This window comes from Strigops habroptila, chromosome 1 (genome assembly GCF_004027225.2).
Source record: "Strigops habroptila isolate Jane chromosome 1, bStrHab1.2.pri, whole genome shotgun sequence".
Taxonomy (NCBI): Eukaryota; Metazoa; Chordata; class Aves; order Psittaciformes; family Psittacidae; genus Strigops; species Strigops habroptila.
The window spans coordinates 150,064,647-150,086,342 of NC_044277.2; the positions used below are offsets into that span (position 1 = coordinate 150,064,647).

The 21,696-nt window shown below is 42.1% G+C and overlaps 1 protein-coding gene across 4 annotated transcripts in view; it reads right to left on the bottom strand.

Moving 5' to 3' along the window:
* CDK13 (cyclin dependent kinase 13) overlaps nt 1–21,512 on the bottom strand; it is a 50,323-nt gene extending 28,811 nt beyond the window's left edge. For all 4 annotated transcript variants that reach the window (XM_030510746.1, XM_030510732.1, XM_030510739.1 and 1 more), the window contains exons 1-5: nt 19,564–21,512; nt 8,342–8,947; nt 4,077–4,244; nt 3,666–3,805; nt 1,497–1,667 (exon numbers count right to left, since the gene is read on the bottom strand). In XM_030510746.1, the coding sequence (XP_030366606.1) occupies nt 1,497–1,667; nt 3,666–3,805; nt 4,077–4,244; nt 8,342–8,947; nt 19,564–20,786 (2,308 nt within the window). In that variant the 5' untranslated portion in view covers nt 20,787–21,512. The remainder of the gene's footprint in view (nt 1–1,496; nt 1,668–3,665; nt 3,806–4,076; nt 4,245–8,341; nt 8,948–19,563) is intronic.
* Between the last annotated feature and the right edge of the window lie 184 nt (nt 21,513–21,696).

The following is a 21,696-nucleotide window of genomic DNA, read 5'->3' on the forward strand; positions in this document are numbered from 1 at the left end:
GCTTTCAGAAATGAATTTTATTCTAGCATCTTCAGAGAAACTCCTTCCCTTGCAAATTTTCTGAAAATATAACTGTTTTAATAAGCTGTTAAACAAGAATGAGAAATGAAATGAAAGCAATATCAAAAGCACAAATATAGACTTGGGCAAAACAAAAAATACATTTGAAATTAATCAATCACACAGTTTGAAGTACACCAAAAAAAAAATTACAATTCAATCCTAGACATGGCACCAAACAGAAAGGGAGAAAATTAATTAATGAGTCATTAAGTATTAAGTCAAGGCTCAGTGTGGTCTCATTAGCCAAGTAGGTTAGACCTAATTAAAACTCAGTACAAGATTCACATGAAAAGCCTAAACTGGCTGTTGCAGACTGTTGGGATTCAGAGCGGGTGCTGACCACTAAACATGCACATATCTAGAGAAACTCCTTTGATAGATGCTTTCTACTTTTAAACACAGTAAAAAAAAAAAGCCTGGCAATGCTGTATTTATATATGTAATACTTGAATGTATTCTACTTTCTAAAGATGATAAAAAAAACCCACTAAACTAATTCCTGCTTAATTTTGACAGCCATTTTCTGATTCATCACGACATCACCCAGTGTTTCTGCTGGCTCTGCAGCAACACACAGTGTTTTCTACCCACACTGGAGCTGGGCATGCTCTATAAAGGAGGGAGAGCCACGAATAAGCACAGGTATCACATTCCAAACACCCTCCTCAGGCAAGCCATGTACCAAATTGCCCATAGAACAATAAAATACCTCAAAATTAGTTTATAAGACTTGGACCTAAAAAGAAATGTCCTCCAAAGACAAAACAACCCCTCCAATATCAAAAGCACCAAGCAACAACACTGCATGATTTCCACTGTTTGCTTTATTCTCCAGGTTGCAGTAACTCAAACAAGCCGGACTTAACACTGAAGGAACCAAAAGAGTAAAAGTCTGCATGCCTTTTATTTGGGGGAAAAACATCCCCAGCACACAAATCTTTCTTTTCATTTATCCTTCTTCTAGCCTTCGAAACACATGTACCCAATTACGAAAAACTGACTGAAGCACAAATCAAAGAAAATCAAAGCCTACAATGAAAAAACACCTCTTCAGCATTGAGCCTGCAATACTTTAAATGATGTAAGAAAATATTAGGAGAAAAATAGAGGTCTAAAAAGCCCACAGTTAAGATCTTGCTATTGTTGCTGGCCTCCCTAATCTGTGAGTGTCAAGAAGTCCAACATCTGTTCCTCTCCAGCAAAACTGGAATCATTACATTTTCTTATCCCATAAGATACTTGCAAAAACCTTTCTATGAGCAAAAGGCACAGCTGAGCTAAATAAAGGACTTCTACTAGTAATTAAAGTCCCTTGTCAAGCATCACAATTTGCAAACATATTTTTTAATGAAGTAGAACTTCAAATCCAGCATCACAGACTACTGTATTAAGAACAGAACCAGAAAGAACTACTCCTGTGTTAGTGTACATACCTTTGTCCTTCTTGAAGTCCAGAGCATCTTCCTTGTCTGTCACTATTTCCTTCATGTTGATAATGCTTTGGTGATTAAGCTGTCGAAGAATCTTAATCTCCCGAATAGCTGTTATTGGAAACCCTTCCTTTTCATTATCCAGACGTACTTTCTTTAGTGCCACCATTTCCCCTAAGAGAAAATTTAAATAAAACCCATTAAGATTAGCAACCAAACTATGTGATTTAGTATTGAGTTTGTTCACTTGTTTTTGAAACCCCTCCCATTTGTTACTGTTTCTGAGCAGACTAAATAGTTAACATTTTGATGCTTGCACCAAACACTATGCTGAATGGAAACAGAATTAACCATTGCTGGGAAACTATCACATGGAGAAGCAAAGCTATAAATAAGAATTTTCAGCTACCCACTGTAAGGCCTGTCTTCTTCCTCCTGCACACCCCACTCACCTGTGTCCTGATACTCCACATCAGATCTTTCAATAAACCCCCATAGAAGAGTGATTATCACAGCAGCTTTAGAGACAGAGGCCTATGTCTGCTCTGAGTTTCTTATTACTACAATAGCATAAGTCAGAATAGATGTATCTAGCCAGAAACACCACGTAGTTCAAGGTACGAGGCAGATGACTAAAGACTTCTCTAATTCATCAGTATACTTTCCAAAAGCAGAAGTGTCACTGCCACGTTTACAGTAAAGACAAATTTTCCTTATTATTTCACTGCAGGCTGGGCTGGATTCTGCAAAATGGCAGGAGCATGATCTATTCATGATGGAGAATATCTAAAGACTGTATGCCAGCTCAAGCATTTTGTTCTGCTGCGTCCTGGAAGTTTACTGACAGCACGCATACCTTTGTTAACTCTAGAAAGGACTTACCATACACCAGTGTATGATATATATACACACACAATACGTCACATTTCAGTACAACACAACATCCACTTGCTTTGAAAGCCCATTGCACACCTTGTTATAAGGCGTCTCAACAGCTATAGTACCACTCTGCGCAGGGTTTGAATCCAAGGCTAATGGAAGGTTTGCTGTAACTGCATGGACCCATTCAATACAGAAAGTAAGAACTTCTAGTGGAGGTTCAGCGATGATTGCCACACAAACCACCTGACGCTTGCCAAAGAGGCAATATGGTTATGGTAAGATTAACAACTTAAATGGGCAAAGAACAGAATCCCAGGCGAGTAGGAAGAAGCTCCTAACAATGATTTGCACCATTTCCCAAGGTAGAGGTAAAAAATGAGATCTGTAACAGTTCAGCTGAAGAACTAAAGGTTGCAAACCGAGACAAGCACAGGCGAAGAATGACGGAGGAATTATAATTACAGTTCATTCTTCTGGAGATCAGAAAGAAAGAACTGAGGCTGGTATGTGATCCTATGCGACTCAGTTACTGCTGAAGTAGAAAATTATCCAGCATTCAAGGCATGCACAAATAAGCCAGAAGGGCAAGCAGTCACAGCAAGAACTACTAATTGGACATTAAAAGATCAAGGAATATGCAGCACATATGAAGAATCCATTTCAATACATTAGAAGAAGTGATAACATTCTTGCATATCATAGTGGTGATGCTTGCTAATTTTAGCAATAGTTTAAAATGGAATTTAAAAACTATGTCACTGTTGTAGTCATACTGCAAGAAAAACACCCAATATGCAACACTTCAGGGCTGTGTTGCACAGAGGCAGCTTCTCTTCCTATCAGCTAATGACCACTGGAATACAAAGGAGAAAAATGGCTAAATCTCATGCATAGCTTCTTTCACCCTTACATCCCTTCACAAACTTCATTATTCTTTGTCATCCTGTCTAGGGTCCCATTTTGTTTCCCTGGAGTATTTACCCTCTTTTCTTCACTAGCTCAATTGTGTACGAAGCACCAAAACTCAAGAAATAAGAATTAGAAATTAAGAGCATTCAGCTTGCTTTCAGCCACAGTTTTATGGATAAATAATTTTTCCAAGGCAACAAAAGATAATTTCTGAGTTAGACTAATGCTAGATTTAAAACTAAACAAACAAACCAACAACTAAAAACTTTTCAAACATTAGAGAGCAGAATAGCACAAAATTTTACTCAATATAAAAACGAACCCAAAAATATCCTGGTCACTTCAGAACAGCAGGATTACATTCATTTTTTCTGGACTTACCTGTGTCTTTATCTCTGGCTTTGTAAACTTGCCCGTAAGTGCCTTCACCAATAATACCAATGATATCAAATTTATCTACACAGCGCTTTCCCCAATCTATTTCTTTTTCTTTTGTTTCACCATGTCGTGGTCCACATATTCTAGAAAACAACAAGCATTTCTAAGAATACAGGTAATATATCAAAGGATTGTTTTAAACTTTGACAAGACCCTCAACACTAAATATTTAGGAAACATTATCAGATAACTGCCTTACTAGCAGTAAGTGGCAATAAACCTTGCAGTTTGATTTCAGCCTCATTAATATTAAAAAAGTCATTAAAAATCAGAATTATTTTGAAGCGAATATATTTTAGAGAAACTTATCACTTCTACTTGCTTGATAGGCTTTAAAAAGTCTACTAAACATACTTTGGTCTTCTCTTGCTGTGTAACTGAACTGCTGGTTTCTTTTCTTCAGGACTTTTAGATAACTCAGCTGCTCCAGGCAACTCAGGTGGCAGTGGCAAATCTGCAAGCAGATGGCGAAGTTTCTTCTCTGTTTCTTTAACTGACTTCACTGAAAGATTCTCTTGCAAACTATTAAAAAAGACACAATTTTACTATCAAGTTGAACACAGTACAATGATACTAACAGAAAGGAAAACCTATTGGAATTACTTTTTAAAGTACATTCTAGGTTCTTAACGCATCAACATGTGAAATCTCTGCTCTTTAACTACCAAAATTCTACAGCAACTATGAAACCAGATCTTTCTGGTGAAAGCTGAGGTTAGATGGCACAGCAAGCCTTACCAGGCCAGCCTTCTTCAGCCACACAAGCTTCTTCCCAAGCTTATGGACTAGACTATTAAGAACATTTAGAGCTCAAGTGCTGACAGATACCAGAAGTGTAGTGGTAAAATCTTATTCTGACTTCTCACATAAAAGAGAAGATTATCCTAATCCAGTTCTCTATAAAGTTGGTCTCCAGAGATGGTGAGCATCACAGTTACAGTAATACTGCAGGGCATTACGAGGCAGTCCACACCACCTCCTTTACAGGTTCCCATCTCATACATCTGCTGAAACACTCCAGATTCAACATGTTCCTAGTGATCAGCATGCAAATCAAGTGGGAGGAAAAAAAATCAGATGAAAAAATGACTAAATGTTTTTCTGCCACGGATTACTGATATCTCACCATTTTTTTATCATCAACTATAATTAGTTAACAGATACTGACAGTCAATCTCTGTCTTAAGAAAAATCTCCCAAACACATGTACAGCAGAGTATTCCTTTAACAATCACTGTACACAATGATTCTGAGATGCTCTCCTCATTCTAATGGGAAATTCTGAAAGTATTGTACTTGCTGCAGAATATTTTTTTTAAATGCATGGTGCCATCTTACCAGAACTTCCTTTAGTTTAGCTAGATTTGTGCAGCTACAGCATATCCAGCAATTTTAAAGCCACAACCATCTCTAGACTTGTCCAGGTTCAGCTGTAACAGTTATTTTTCTCCTTCCTAGTAGCTGGTGCAGTGCTCTGTTTTGGCTTTAGCCTGAGAACAACACTGATAACACACCGATGTTTTAGTTGTTGCTAAGCAATGCTTACCCTGATCAAGAGCTTTTCAGTCTCACGCTCTGCCAGTGAGGAGGGGCACAAGAAGCCGGGAGGAAGCAGAGACAGGACACCTGACCCAAACTAGCCAAAGGGATATTCCATACCACAGCACATCATGCCCAGTATATAAACCAGGGGGAGTCACCCAGAAGGGGCAGATCGCCGCTTGGGTCGGGCTGGGTATCAGTTGGCGGGTGGTGAGCAGTTGTATTGTGCAGTACTTGTGTTTATTGGGTTGGTTTTTTTCCCTTTCCCCTTTTAGTTTTATATTCTCTCCCCTTGTTATTTCCCTTATCATTATTATTATTATTGGTGGTAGCAGTAGTGGTTTTGCATTATACCTTATTTACTGGACTGTTCTTATCTCAACCCGTGGGAATTACATTCTTTTGACTCTCCCCCCATCCCTCTGGGAGCAGGGGGAGGAAGGAGGAGAGTGAGCGAGCGGCTGCGTGGTTCTCAGTTACTGGCTGGGCTTAAACCATGACAAGACTTTATATAATTACATAACTGTTTCTCCCCCACAGGACTGTCATATAGTATTCACTCTTTAAATGTCAAACTCTGTCATTGCATCAAGAAAACTTTCTGCCATGCTTTCAAGGGGTATTTTCCAAGATAGCTGCACTTGCCAAACAGTACTACTTTACTGTCAACATCCTTCTCTGGGAACCTTCCTGGAGGTTTTTCTACAGCTTCTTACCTACTTAGTTTCATAGATAAAGCGGGAACTTCTGTAAATGGATGGATCTTACAATCTTCCATCATGGTGAATGCATATATTCTTTCTTACACTAACTGCAGTTAGCAATCTTTATATATTTAAATAAAGCATTCCAGTGTTTTGCATATGTCCATGTTTCCCCATGAAAACAGAACACCTGGATGTCTTCTACCACTTCTCAAGCTGCCACTGCCTGAATTTGAACGTTGAATTTCCTCAAGGAAGCATATGCTGCTCTCATCACAAATATAATGGTTAACATGCTATTCAGAACAAACCACTTTTGCACAGTGCATGCAATTATGATGGTAAAGAAAAAATCTTCAATTTTCAAGTTCATATATTTCTGTTCCTCAAAATTTGGACCTGAAACTTTTACAATTAGTGAAAGTACAATATATGAGAGGTTCTGAAACAGACTTTGAAACTGGTACATGAAAACAGAGGCAGCCAAAAGCTGCCTTTTTTTTTCAGGTCTGTGACATCACATGCCACTGACCACCAGAAGAGTTTTCTCTTTCAGCTAACCTACACAGTGGTTTTGCAACACTGCTGTTCCTTTAGGTAAGTTTATTTGTGGGTTTATCAGGTCCTTGCTGAACTTCACAACTGACATGACATTAGGAACCAGACAGTTCTGCACAGCTCAAGCTTTCTTTGTTGGCACAATTTCCCCATAGTATCTCTGAGCCTAAGGTAAATACATTTTGCCCTCATCCCCCCTAAAAAACATTGATCATTTTTCTTTGAGGACTTAAGCTTTATCACAACTTGTAATCTCAACCATTCTGATCTGAAGTGTATAACATCCTATAGGCAAGACTAAGCAAAGCTTACCAGTGCTGACAGAACCATAGCTTAATTGTAATTTAACTCCTCCGTGCAGTTTAGCTACACTTAAAACAGGTATCACATTAAAAAACACTAACAATGATAAGCAATTAGCCAGCTTCAAGTTGAAATCTAATTTTATCACAATTAACACTGCAATGCCAATCATATATATATTTATTAAACCAGTTAGATTAGTTTTTACTTAAAGCAGTAAATCTTGCTCTCAAGTAACAGTGTCAGAAATCCCATTTACCCAGGGAGGATGGCTTTGTCATAAATATAAATGCAACAGCACATTTGCCACACATCTGTGCTTCTGAACAACTGGAATGACATTTGCTAGAGTGCTGAAGGGCAAGAAACACCGTTTCTCTTCTACTACTAAAATAAATAAATATCTAATACATTGTTAGGTTAAATTTATTTGCCAAGGTTTCCTGTGAATGCTAATGTTCATCGTAGCATTAAATTACTAGCAAACACAAGAGAAACATTTCCACCTCTAGTTATAACTACTTTTACTAACTAAAGAAACACTACACACTTCACAAACAATAAGGGAAGACAGGCTAGTTTCACAGATATGGAATACAAAGTACTTCAAAAAGTTTTGAATTTTGCTTTTACTGTTTGTTTTCCTACAAAAATATATCTCACAAACTAGTTATTACTTCAATGCTAAGAAATTCTGGTTTACTTGTTGTAAGAAGTTGCTTTCTTATACAGATGTGAGAGGCATGTAACACCATGAGTAAAAACAGAAGTAACTTCCCTCAACTTCTTCACCAAACCGAAAGAAAAATAGTAACTTACAGCTCAACAGCATAATTTTCCAATATAAACTGCAGCACAGATTCTCCGTTAGGACTATGAGGAGACTTAATGTAGTCTAAACTCAGATGACAGTTGGAATAGAGACATGAATTTCTTCACTACAGACCAATTTTTACACTTCAAAAGTTAACACCAATGACAAGTCATGAACCTCACTTCCATTATACATACTCAAAATAATACTGATCTCTGAGATAAATTATACTAAAATAAGACACAGCTATAAAAACCATTGCCTCCCAAAGGGAAGAGAATCTTGACTTCAAGCCAAGCTAATTAAAGAATTCACATATTGCTACTGAATTCAACTTTTCCCCATAAGTACATACATGTTCAGACCAAACTTGAAATCCTGATGCCCTGTATTAGTCCCAAAGCTATTATGTACCGGCAATTTTAAATCACCTCTCTAGCGTACTTTTTATTGAAACATTCCTTCTAACTAAATCCTTCTCTTTTCAAGAATGAGTTCAATTATTTTTATTTCCAGATCAAATTCCTTCAGTTCACCAACAGCTGCTATGTTAAACATGAGCAAGAACTACCTAATGCATCAACCTGATCTAGCAAATAGGCTTATATTCATTTTCCAAGAGAAATAACGAACAAACAAACCCAAACAACAATAATGAAAAGGAACACACAACACCAAAAAGCAAGGCCACAACTCACCTATCAGTTTCTTTATCTTCAGGCAGCGTGGGAGGCAAAGGCAAGGGTGGCAATGTGGAGGTTGGTAGTGCAACAACTCGCTCCTTCTCCTTGGTTACTACACTTGGTGTACTCGGTTTGCTTTTCTCTTTTACAGTGACAGGTGGCTGTTTTACAACAGTTAATTTATTCTCTTTTACTGCTGTAGGTTTCTGTTTAGTAATTTTGTCTGCAATTAAATTATTTTCCCCTTTTGTTTCAGGAAGCGAGACCTTTGCTTTCGCCTTGTCATTCTTCAAATTCACGCTGCTTGTAGGGGAAGGTGTATGCTCAGTTTTTATTTTCTTCAGGTCCTTTACATTGTTCACTTGAGGCGCACTTACAGCAGTGTCAGTACTTCCCTTGGTAGGTGTTGAAGTATTGGAAGCTTTTGCACTGGCTTTGGCTGCCTCAGCAGCTCTTGCTTTTTTGTTTTTGTTCAGCTCGGCAGCCAGGCTACTCTTCAGAGTCAATGTACTAGGAGAGATACTTGAATGACGACTTCTGGATCTAGACAATCTGTGTCTGCTACGAGACCTCGAGTGCCTTGATGAATATGGACTTCTGCTTCGAGATTTTGCTGATCTCCTGTTTCAAAAGAGCAAAGATTCACCCAGTTAAAATTTAGCCTAGCTGCTTTCCCAGTGTATCTGTTGTTTTGACAAACTACTTTTTTTAAATGAACCATTATCACCATGCTTCCAGAATAAACAGAAGTCTGTGAAATAGGAAAGATCATGCATTAATAATCTAGAGTTAGTCAATCAAGATTTTATACCTAAGCAGGCTGTTAGAAGATGTTAAAACTTTCTTAGATGCACCTTATCCCATTAAAGAATTGCAAAATACAAGTATACCTATAGGACAGATACATTCCTTTCTCCTCACTACTTATCAGATACATTTCTTTCCTTTAAAGAAAATCTGGTCTTATGCAACTTGTGCAAACACCATTCGTACATGCAGTATTGGAGAAAAATTCACCTAGCTACATAACCATAATTCAACAAAATGAAATTAATGTAACAACATGATAAGAAAAACCTAAACACAACACAGAAGCAGTAGTTGTAGCAGCTACTTACGTTCCACTTTCATGACTGTCATTAAAATAAGTTGGGGAAAAAACCTACAAAAACTGAATGCTAAAGCCTGCAATGTAACCAACTGAAAGACAGCAATAAATCTGAGCTTTCCTTTTTTGGAAATTTAACTGTACTCCTTAAAAAACAAACAAACAAACTTACTTAAAAAATATCTAAGCCATCTACAAAATCACCGCAGGAAAACAACCCAGAATGAGGGTGGTTGTGAGGAACCTGAACAGTTAGAAAAGCAAACTTTTACCGTAGAAAATACCATTTAATATGAATTATTTTTCAAAGATATATCCTAATTTGCCTTGTAGAAGTTTTGAGTGAGTTCTTCATTAAAAAGGATAATGAGGTGAAGGGCATGGAACAAGCACAGTAGCCTAATTCACTGCTACCACACAGAAATGTTATGAAATAAATGAAATGTGAGGGATTTAATCCATTTTACCATACTAAGAATAGCAAGGATATTCACCAGATTTACAAGTATTTTCTTGATTAAAGTTTGATGGAAATCTATTTTGCTTGAGTACATCACTTGAAGGAGAGGAGAAAGTATAATCAGGATTAAAAAAAGTATATTCATCAGCTGGACAGTGAAAAAAGTATCAAGCAATAGCAAAAATAAGACTTCATGGAGACAGAAGAATTTCAGAATTCAAAAGAGAGCACCTGTATATGGAGTCTGCCAAAATGAAACCAACCAAACAAAAAGCAGCAGCTAACTACAGTCATGGTCAGGACTACACACCCCATTGTCAAATTTAATTTTACCAGCAATTAAATTAATTCAGTTTTAATTGTCAACACAAGAAATGACATTTCAAGGCTTCAACCGAAGAAATATTTAATGTAGTACAACATTTCTATTGTGTGCAATATTTACTGATTTTCAAATTCACACTTTTTCACTGCATTATCAACAGAACTCTTTTCAATCTTCTTTCTAAAGCAACACAAAAAGTCATTGAGATAAACCAAGATGATGTAGAAGTGACTGAAAACAACGTGTAGGAATGCACGTTGTATACTACTGCCCAAGCTTCAAAATTCTATAGGTAAAATTGAAATTCACCCCAATGGCTAAAGACCCTGGAAAGATAAAAATGAAAATACATCTCAACCCCCCACTGAGGACAACTCTGAAAATAACACAGTTCAATTCTATGCCAGGAAGGAGGTTTTAAAGAGTTTTCTGGCACAGCAGGGTAACAATGACAGATGGCAATAATAAGAACAAGAACAATAATCATAATAATAAAAATAATAGAAGGCTTTTATACTTTCATAAAGGTGCTCTCTGAATTTTCAACACAAATTCCAGGTTTTGGTTCACTTCAGTAGAGAGATATCAATGTCCTTGTCCATTAAAAAACAAATAAAAACATGATATTGGTCAGAAAAACTCCCTTGAAAACTCACTTCTGCTCCATCATGGACCATAGAATGGTTGGGGTTGGAAAGGACCGAAGTTACTTTTCTCATTATGACTTTGGAAATCTAAGTACTAAATAGCACAGAATGTTTTCAGAGGCTTGGCCAAACTAGAGTAAAAGCAAAAAAGTAGAAAGCTCCATAATACACAGTTAAGATGGGGTAGTAGGAAGAAAAAGGGGGGCTGAGACTATCCAGACAATACATACACTTCAATTGCTGGGCCAGAGCTCTCCTCACACTGTTATCTCACCTTCTGAGAGGAATTATTATCTCAGGCAGAGATATACTGCTACAGATTCACACCAGCTGTACAAGCAGTATAATTATATTTCTCCAGCATCAAGCACAAGCTAATAAGCCCCATCAGTCCTAAACTGACTTCTATAAATGGCACATCATTTCTGAGGATGTTGCTGACCTGCCTTGGAACACATTTGCTTGCACATCTTGTTCCCAGATCAGCTATTTTAAACAGTCACTCTAGTTACCTGTAGAACACAACCTCCATCCCAAAGGACCTCACTGCAACCTGCACTAAACTTAAGACATGCCCTAATGGTCTCAAAATCAGATATATTTCTTTCATAAGTACAATTACTGGTTGGTTTGGGTTTTGTGGGGCGAGTTGGTTGTCTTGAAAGGTGTCATATATAAAGTAAGCAATCTATGTCACAAACAAATGCGGACCTAATAACACATGCAGTTGAAAAGAGAAGTAGCAGCTTAAAACACTGCAGTTGCTGAGACACCATACATCTTAAGGCTGTTTCTGTTCCACTTTGGTTCAAAAGCAAAACAGGTTTATTTATATCACTACTAAGAATGAAATGAGAAAATCTGTTCAAATTAATGACTACTAATGCTCACCTGATCAACTATCATAACGTGGTGAGGAAGAGGCACTTTTGAAAAGCTGGGGCAAAAATAACCTAAATCTTTATATTCTTTTCAAAAACAAACATGTAAGGAAGTCAAGCATTGACAGTGGATTGATGTTTTTATTTTACCAGCATCAATCAGGAGAGCCTGGGATGTGAACATGCGTTTATGCAAGCTCAACAACAAAAAACCTCAACCATTCTCCATCCCAGGTTTCAAACCCCAAATTACAACAGTATAACCTTCTCATGTCAGAATTGCATCTGTGTGGGAGACAGCAAATACACATACACACAAATATTTAAGTTTCAGTTCCAGTATATACAGCCCTTAACAGCAGATCAAAATGATAGTGGCCTAGTTACAAAATACGTTGACTGGGTATAATCTCTGCACTGGTTTATTTTTTCCAGAAGTTTTTCATTATTTAATTTTATGTCAGCAAAGAAATTTATGTTGCATTACATAGTGCATGTCTGTGCTAATAATAAACTAGAACTTCCTTTGGCATCTTAAAAGACCTTTGCAAGAATCTCTTGCTGTACCTTGTCCACTGAACTAGACCCAAGAGTTACAGCAGAAACATTAACACTTTCAAGAGACAAATACTGAATCTTAAGTAAAAGGCAGCTTTGTCAAAGTGCAAGTTATTGCAGTAATAATGAGAAAATCTGCTGTTTTCATAAGTATAACAACCTTTTCAAATATTTAACTATCACTTTCTTTCATCAACAGTAGTTCAAAAGTCTCAAGAGAACCTTCCAGACTGGACAAAACTTATGTACAAGTTTCCATCTATAAAAATGGCACAAAACCAAAACTGTGGACATTTACAAGCTTTCCCACAGAAGCATATACAGAATTCAAGATTGGAGAAATATTGCCTTATAGGTAATAAAACCAACCAATTCACTCTGTTCAGAGCTAACACTCATTTGACATAAAAGATGAAGTCGCAGCAGCACAGATACGGGCTCACACAATAGCCAGTGTCTGCCATTTTAACAGGACACTGACATTTTAGTGGGGCCCTGAAAAAAACACCAGGATAGACATCTGAAATACACAGTACTCTCTAAATCTTCCAACAGATTTCTATTAAACATGTTTGCATGCCTCATACATACATATATGAAACACCTTATCTGACATCTGTCACCACCTATTTTGTCTTTAGATAACAGTTTGTTTTTAACACGGTAAACAGGAATGAAAGAACAGTGGCTACAACTGCACAGAACTGCATTGCCAACAGCAAACAAATCTAAAACAATCCAAACTTTTTTTCCCTCAAGCCTAGAGAGATGAGGAAGCGTACTACACCTAAGGCGCACATCCCAATCTCCCAAGTCAAAAGCACCAGCATCTTCTGGTAACACACATGAGAGACTACTGAGAAACCACTGCTTCAGGTAAGTTTCCTCCAATGCTTCTATTTGCACCCAAAAGTACCTGTAAATGAGGCAGAACCTTTGCCACACTTAGCCACTAACAGTCTTCTACAAGCACAGAATCAACTAGGTTGAAAAAGACCTTGAAGATCATTAAGTCCAACTATTCCCCCAGCACTGTCAAGTCCACAACTAAACCATGTCACTGAGGGCCTCGTCTACACAGTGTGTGAACACGTCCAGGGACTCCACCACTGCCCTGGGCAGCCGGTTCCAATGCCTGAGCACCCTTTCAGGGAAGACATTGTTCCTAATATCCAGGCTAAACCCCCCCGGTGGAGCTTGAGGCCGTTTCCTCTTGTCCTGTCACTTGTTCGTTGGGAGCAGAGACCAGCCCCTCCTGGTTCCATCCTCCTGTCAGGCAGTTGGAGAGAGCGATAAGGTCCCCCCTGAGCCTTCTCTTCTCCAGACTAAACCCCCCCAAGGTCCCTCAGCCGTTCCTCATCACACTTGTGCTCCAGGCCCTGCACCAGCTCTGCTGCCTCTCTCTGGCCGCACTCCAGCACCTCAATGTCTCTCTTGTAGTGGGGGGCCCAGAACTGACACAAGATTTGAGGTGCAGCCTCACCAGTGCTGAGTATAGGGCACTTGAACTCAATTCATACAGGTCTATATTCCTACAGAGAGGATAACTTACAGATTTCATGACATTCACAATATCACTTCTGAACCATATACAGATTTCAGTATGGTTTTATGTATGGAGGGGAAAAAAGAAAGAAAAAAGAAAGAATTGATTTTCCTAAAAACCATATCAGTAGGACTAGTCTGCATTAGAGCTAAGAAGTTCTAAAGCTCCTTTTTTTCTTCCCCGGAGACAGCAACAAAGGAGACTAGGAGCACAACTAGATTACCTGCAAAGAGAAACTGAAGTAATTACATAATATTATGTGTAGTTACAAAATAAATTGGGGAGGGAGGGAGGGAAGGAGTTCAAGACAGTATCTACAAAGCATGTAGGAGAAGAGGCAGATTTCAAGAAAACTGGTAAGAAGAAGAAAGCATTAGTAAGGAAGTCACCCTGAAATCAGAACTCAGCACTGCTTTCCTCCATTTTTCAGAACAACAAAAAGATTGTGGGTTTTTTTCCACCCTTTAAGAAATAATAACTAAAGGTTTTTAATGTTTTTTGCCTAGCACCCTAGATTTCATAAAACAATCCAGTATTCATTCTTTCTCTGCTTAATTAATGCAATGTACCCACTGTACAAAAAACTACTTAAGTAGTGCTATTGGTTATAAATTTCAAGACTGTTAGAATATTCCTCCTTCTCACAAGGCAACATTCTATTGCACTTACCAATTACCAAACAGTAGATTTATTAATGAAGATTAATTAATTTAACAAAACAAAACACTACATTCCTAAGCATAGAATGAAAGAATTCCAAATAACAACTTAATGCTTAAGGGTGCTGTATTTTACTATCTTGATATCTGAAAACAGAGGAAAGAGAAGTAACAGTGTTACACATGCCAGGTGCCCAGGAATACGGGTCTCACTCTGCTTACGTGGCTTTTCTTGCCCTGCTGCTTTTCTGGGTGCTTCTTTCTTTCCCATTCCAATCCTCCCTTCATTTTAACATAAAAAAAAAAAAGCATTGAATTTTGTTGGCAAATAAAAACAGTCATGTGTTATCTTCTCATGTTTGTAAACTTAAAAACCTCTTTTCTTCTTAACTGCTTTAAGAGTGAGCTAAATCCAACGTGCTAGTAGCCAGCTATGCGTTACCTAAGTGCAGACAGCATTATACTCAGGATATATCAGAGTCTATGGAGTTGAACAAGGGAACTGATTCTGTCAGTAACTTTTAGACAAAATATAGGACAAAGGGATTCATGAGATTAAGAGTCAAAAAACAAGAAACACACAGAAGGAATTTAAATACCCACCGTAGCCCAGCTCTTTCATCAACTACGCTGCACTACTAAGCAATGCCATCTTCCCCTGTGCGGTAATGACACAGTGTATTTAAAAAGGGAGACCTAAATTTAATCAATTGGCCTCACTGCAGATCTTCCAAGACATTTATAATCAGTCAGCAACATAAACCACCTTGACAAAACATTGTAGTTCATATAGTATAGCTTTTCTATGTTGTGCTACCAGGCAAACATATAATTAATTCCTTTAAGCCGTAACAGTGCTCACTTGACAAATTATTAATTTTATTTATTTTCTCTAGCCCCTAGTTCAAGGTTATATTCTAAGCAGCTCTGCAAACAACCTACTCAGCTGCTTTGTGCATGAGGACTATGTAACTTTCCTTACTGCTTCAAAACATGAATCTTTAAAAGGGTCTCCAATACATTCAGCACAGGATACTGAGAAATTCTGAACATGAATTTGATGCGGTTCTTCGATCTACTTTATAACTCTGTATTTTAAGATGAGAACACTACCTACAAAGAAATCAACCAGCAAAGATTCAGCTCAAATGCTGTTCTAAACACATTAAAAAAATATTATTTTTTTAAATTAATTCCCTTCCCCCAGTAAGGAAAGAAGCAGTGCAACAAGGAAAAGGAAAGGTACATCAACCTGGTTGGGCAAAAGGCAAAGTCCACTGCCAAGTAACAAAACCAATCTTCATAAATTCAGAATATGTACTAGAGTAAGAGCCTCAATACTCACTGGAAAAATTAGATATTCCAAACAGTGAAAACCAACAGCCTCCCATTTTAATTTCTGTGAAATACAATTTTAATGAACAAGATTAGAGGGCTTCACGTATTTTCATCGAACACAGGGAAAAACTTGTTTGAAGATCTCTCTTACTCTTTTTAAGTCCAAAAGTAGCAGAATTACTGGACTCAAAGGTATTTTTACATCAGTGGATCAAACCATGTCTTCTCCATGAAGTCGGCATTTACTAGCTGAATATGTATTTTACCATTTTCCCTATGTTGGTTTCACACATATTTTTTCAGATCCATATTTTTTCAGAGCCTCACTACTACAGACCACCTACAGCTAGAGAATGAGATGGCTGTATAGTACCAATAAGCAATCTTGTATTTGTCCTATAAGCAACATGCACATACACAGTAGTACTACGGTAGTAGTGCCCCACCTACTTACTTGTATCTAGGCAGATGGGTAGGTGTATCCAAATTTGGAATAATGTGACTACTCATCTAACTGAATTAAATGTGTGATCACATAACATATGACCCGACTGAAGTTATGAAAAATAGTTCTTCTCTTCCTATCGCCCTACTGCCTCTGCTTATTTTGTCAACCATAGGGTTTTCTCCCCACACACACTTTTTATTCTTGTGATTTTTTTTAATCCAGTCAGCTTATCAGTAGAGAAATAAATACTTCATACTTTTGGTATTATGGGAGAATTCCCATTTCAAAAATGTGCATGTACTACTTCAGAACAGCTGTGTTACTATCTACAACAAAATATAGTAACAGAAATCCACCAGCGGCAAGTAAAGAAGTTTTGTCCAACAAGTGGAAACAGCTCAAACAATCAGTTTGCCCAAAACACAGACCTTTACTGCTATTATAATGGAAAAGACAATTAGTCTACCATTCAAAGAGAATTTTCCAAGTGTGGTACGCATATCGAATGTCTTTGATCATCACTGAAAGACCACAGTCAGTCACTACTGCAATTCAAAACTCTCAACCCACTGCAATTGCGCCGTTGCTGCTGCTTCAGAAAAGCAGGGATTCAAATGAGCAAAGCTGACTTCACTTGTTTCTCTTCAACTGTTTACTAGAAGTTTCTCCCTAAGCAGCTCAGGGACCTAAGTGAAATCAGCATCCTAGACACACGAGCTTTCCAAGCATGCTAGAACCCTTTCATTCTCATTTTCTACATAGCAAAATAAATAGATATTTCATGTAACATTACAGAAGACATACATGAGATGCAGCATGAAAAGAGCAAAAAGATTTGCAGCCTGGAATGCTCAGTTGCGTACAAAGTTCTTACTGTCTTGACACCATTACAGCTGGATACAAGCCCAGAATTCAGTCTTTAAATCGACTGATGAAGATGACAGGTGCCGTAAGAAGCTATTGCATTCATGAAACTATAATATTCTACCAAGTAAGGCCACTATACAATTATCAAAACAGCACAGCAGAATTTCAGTGTATTGAGCACAGTACCAGAGAGTCATTAAGACACAGTTTTCAATGGCTAAAACAATCATATAAACACTTCCCATCTTAATTTCCCCACCGCAATACACAAAATGCATAGCTTGCATTTCTTCACACCAGGCAAACAACTGAGCTTATCTTCACACCTTTGGTTTCTTTCATTTTCTGTGAAAATTATGTTTTTACAATGAATGCCACAATAGAACAGGCCAACCTTTCTTTCTATATATAGCAACCTCTCCTTTTCACTCCCATCCCTCTCCAGTGACAATCTGCATTTGTTAACAAAGTAATTTATCTGTAAGCAGTTAAAGACAGGATGCAAATTACAGTTTAACTGGAGGAAGGAAGGCGCGAAGTCACAAAGCAAACTCCTAGGAGCAGATCTGCAGCTCAGGGAAGATTTCCACACTTACCACAGAGACGACGCAAAGAAAGGAAATTTAAACTCTCATGCTTCAAATCACAGGCACACTACCAACAGAAAACAAGAAAAAACACCCCTACAGGACTCTGTTCTGTAATTGTCACCTGTACAACATCTCCTTACCTCCTACTACGGCCCTATCAGTCAGCACATACGAAAGGATCCTAAACCAACTATACTGTCAATCTGACCAATACGGCTATTTGTAAGTGCAAACCTAGAGTACATAATTTTGTTTGGCATTATTAGCTTTCTCATTCCAGGATATAAACATCTACAGAGAATAATCTGACTCCCAGAGTGTTTAAGTCTTACCATGCACATAATAGTCCTGCTATTCTATTATTCAAGTAATTTTGAAAGGGTTTCCTTAACCACTTTGAGCAGGCTCTCACAGAACGACGACGACAACGTGCTGGTTTTCAGTGCACTCACAGTGTTTTCTGCTTGAAACACCCTATTGTTTACAAAATTGTTCCATACAGGCATACCTTAAAACAATCACTGTTTTTCCAAAGGCACCTTTGTTCTATCCCTGTGAACAAAGTAGGCCACAGTTTTGCTACTTTGCTCTTTCAACAGCAATCGATGCACACCAGGACAGCAGACTACCAACAGCAAGTGAAACATAGGAATGGCTTCAGCATCCTCACTATATACACTGTGGGACACCCCAAATGATAACCAATGCAAAGTGCTTGCTAGCAACACCAGAGAACAGTTCTCGGACAATCCACCAGGTAATGTCCTTTGTACCAAAACACTTGCCAGGCAATTCACCTTGATACATTTGAAGCTGAACTCCAGATGTGAATTTAAGAAAGCCTATAAACAATGAGGCAACAGTTAAGATTCTAATATGGGAAATACAAGTTTTCGGTTATAGGTACATACTAACCAAATGCTTTAAACTCCCAGTAGTTTTGCTGCAAGTTGAAATGTTTTGAAAAGCTTTAATTCCACAACCCGGTTTGTATCTGACTAGAGATACAGCCCTTGTTTCCTCTCCATTTAAAAGTCACAGCAATGCTGACCTTTACGTTGTAAGTTCCCACTACAAGTAAGAAAATGACTTGCAAGCACACATCAAGTATACACATGTACATAACCTTACTCGGAAAAGAGCTGACATATGTTTTCATAGGTTGTGTAAAGTGCAGAAGGCAATTTAACAAAACTTGACACTGGCTTTTTTTCCTACCAAAACAAAGTCCAAGCCTTCCTATAGACCTCTAAGAACACCATGAAACACTTGTAAGGCAAATGGCCTGGCAGCTCGTTTGCTCTTTAGATTAGTGGGAATTAAACCAAACACAAACATATTTAACATGCTTCCTTTTATACTGGGAAACAGGATACATGAAGATGTACCTGAGAATCTCCATACTTTGTAAGCAAAGATTTAAAAATCAAAATAGGTCCTTCAGAAAACCTGACCTCTGAGAAGCATCTTCATTCAATCACTCTCAGCTGAAAATATCCTCATGCTCTTTAGCATTTAAAAAGCCTTTTTCCTTCTAGATGGTCTCCCACGGAGAGAAACTAGCTGCAGAAACGTACAGGCACCCGCATCTCCCTTTCTTGCCGAGACAGGACAGGAAGATCTTTGTACATGTCCCCACTCCCCTTCCCCCCACCCCAGCTTTCTGGCAGCAAGAGAGAAGGCTTTTGTTGCCAGACACAAGCCTCTCCAGCCTGCCCTCCAGCCCAACCCCAGCCACGGCTCCCCTCCTCCACCGACCCCCGTCCCGCTCCTTCCTTCCCTCCCTCCCCACCGCCAGGCCCGGACTCACCGGATAACGGGGCTGTAGGGGCTCCGCGACCGACGCCAGCTGCTGTAGGGGCTGGGCGACACATCCCCGCCGCGCTCGTAGGAGCTGTGCCGGCTGTAGCTGGGGGAGCGGCGGCGGCTGTAGGGGCTGAGAGGCGAGCGGCCGCCCACCGGGCTGAGCGACTTGCGGCTGCGCTGGCTCTGCGAGGAGCGGTGCAGAGGGGGACTGTCATCCCGCCCGGGGCTGGGGGACGAGCGCTGCCGCCGGTAGGCCCTGGGCTCGGGCTTGTCATCTCGGTAAGCTTTCGGCGGGTCCTTGTAAGCCGAGGGCGGCTCTTTGGCCGCTTTAGTCCGGCTCCGGTGCGCTTTGCTCTCCCGCTCTTTCCTGCCGCTGCCGGGCGAAGCAAGAGAGCCCTTCCTGCGGCCGTCGCTGCCGCCGCCGCTGCTCTTGAGTCCCTCCCGGTCCTGGCCCCCGGTGTGATTGTGGCGGCTGCGGGACTTAGAAGAGGACGAGGAGGGCTCGGTTCCCCCGCGGCCCGCCGACGCCCCCTCCTGCTGCGCCTTCTCCTCCCCCCGCCGGCGGTGCTCCCGGTGCCGCTCCTTGGAGCGGCCGCTGCTGCTGCGGTGCTCCCGGCGGGACCGGCTGCTCCGCTCCGCCTCGACCCTCTGCCGCTGGGTCCCGCCGCCACCGCCCGAGGACGAGGCCGGGCTTCCCCCGCCGCTGCCCGCGCCGCCGCCGGTCGCGCCGCCACCCACCAGCCCTTCGGACTGGGAGCTCACGTCGTCGTACTCCTCCACCAGAGTGCTCAGCCCCCCGCTACCGCGCCGCTTCTCCGCCTCCTGGGTCCCGGCGCCGCCGCCGCCGCCACCACCACCTCCGCGGCCCCGCCGCCGCTTGTGCCGGGAGCCCGAGCGCCGCTTGCCCCGCGGCCGCTTCCGCTCCCCCCCGTCCCCGCAGCAGGAGGAGGCGCCGGTGGCCGCCAGGAAGAGCAGGGACTGCGGCGGCAGCGGCGGCTGCAGGAGCGGCGGCTGCAGGAGAGGCGGCTGCAGCAGCGGGAAGAGCAGCGGGTGAGGGGCCGGCGGCGGGGGGGGAGGCTGCGGCTGGGCCGCGAAGCGCTTCCGTCTCCGGTGATGCAGCCGCTTCTTGTCGACTGCCGCCTCCACCGCCGAGCTGCTGCCGCCGCCGGTCCCCCAGCCCCGGCTTCCCCCGCTCCCGCCGGCCGCCGCGTCCGAGGTGCTCGGCATCGAGCTCACTCACGGCCGAGGACGAGGACGCGGCCTAGGGAATCCACCGCCACCGCCGCCGCCTCCCTCAGAGCGCTGCCGGCGCCATGGAGACCCGGCGCCGCGCAGACACCCGGAGACACCCGCCGGCCGGCACCGGGGCCTCACTCGCTCCCTCGCTCCCCGGCCGGCCGCCGGGGCCCGGCCCGCCTCGCAGCCTGCCCGGCCGCGCCGCCTCACATGGAGCCGCGCCGCCACATGCAGGGTGGCTCAGTCCGCGCTCGGGCCTGTGTCGGGGCCGCCGCCGGGGCTGGGGGGCAGGCGCTGGCCGGCGCGGCTGCGGAGCGGCGGGAGCCTCCCGCGGGCCCGGCGCGGCCTCCCGCAACGCGGAAGTGTCTGCTGGCGGCGGCCTCCTCACTCCATCGCGGGCCGCGGCTGCCTCGGCCGGCGCTGCGCGGGAGTGCGGACACCAGGCGCGGGCCGCGGGGCCGCCGCCTCCTCCTCCTCCCTCACCCGCTCCCCGGCCGGGGCGGCGGGGTCAGGCCGTGCCGGGCCGGCTCCGGTCGGGCCGTCCGTGGCGGCGCCCGGCCCTGCGCTTGGCTCCGCGCCCGCTTACCCTGCGCAGCGGGTCCCACCTGCCCAGTTCCGAGGTCGCCGGCGGGCCGGGAGCGTTGGCGCGCGGCTGACACACGCATCCACACGCACCGGGGACACGGCCCGGCGGCACGCGGCGCATGCGCGGGGCCGGCGGCGGAGCGGGGTTGGGGGGGGGGGAGGTGAGCAGCGTCCCGCCAATGGCGCGCAGCGCTGCCGCTCTCAGCCGCATGCCCGCAGCCAGGCCTGCTCTCGCGAGATCTCACCCCTCACTCACTCATCCCCCACCGCCATCCAGCGGGCGCTCTCGCGAGATCAGGGCTCTCGCGGAGGGTGC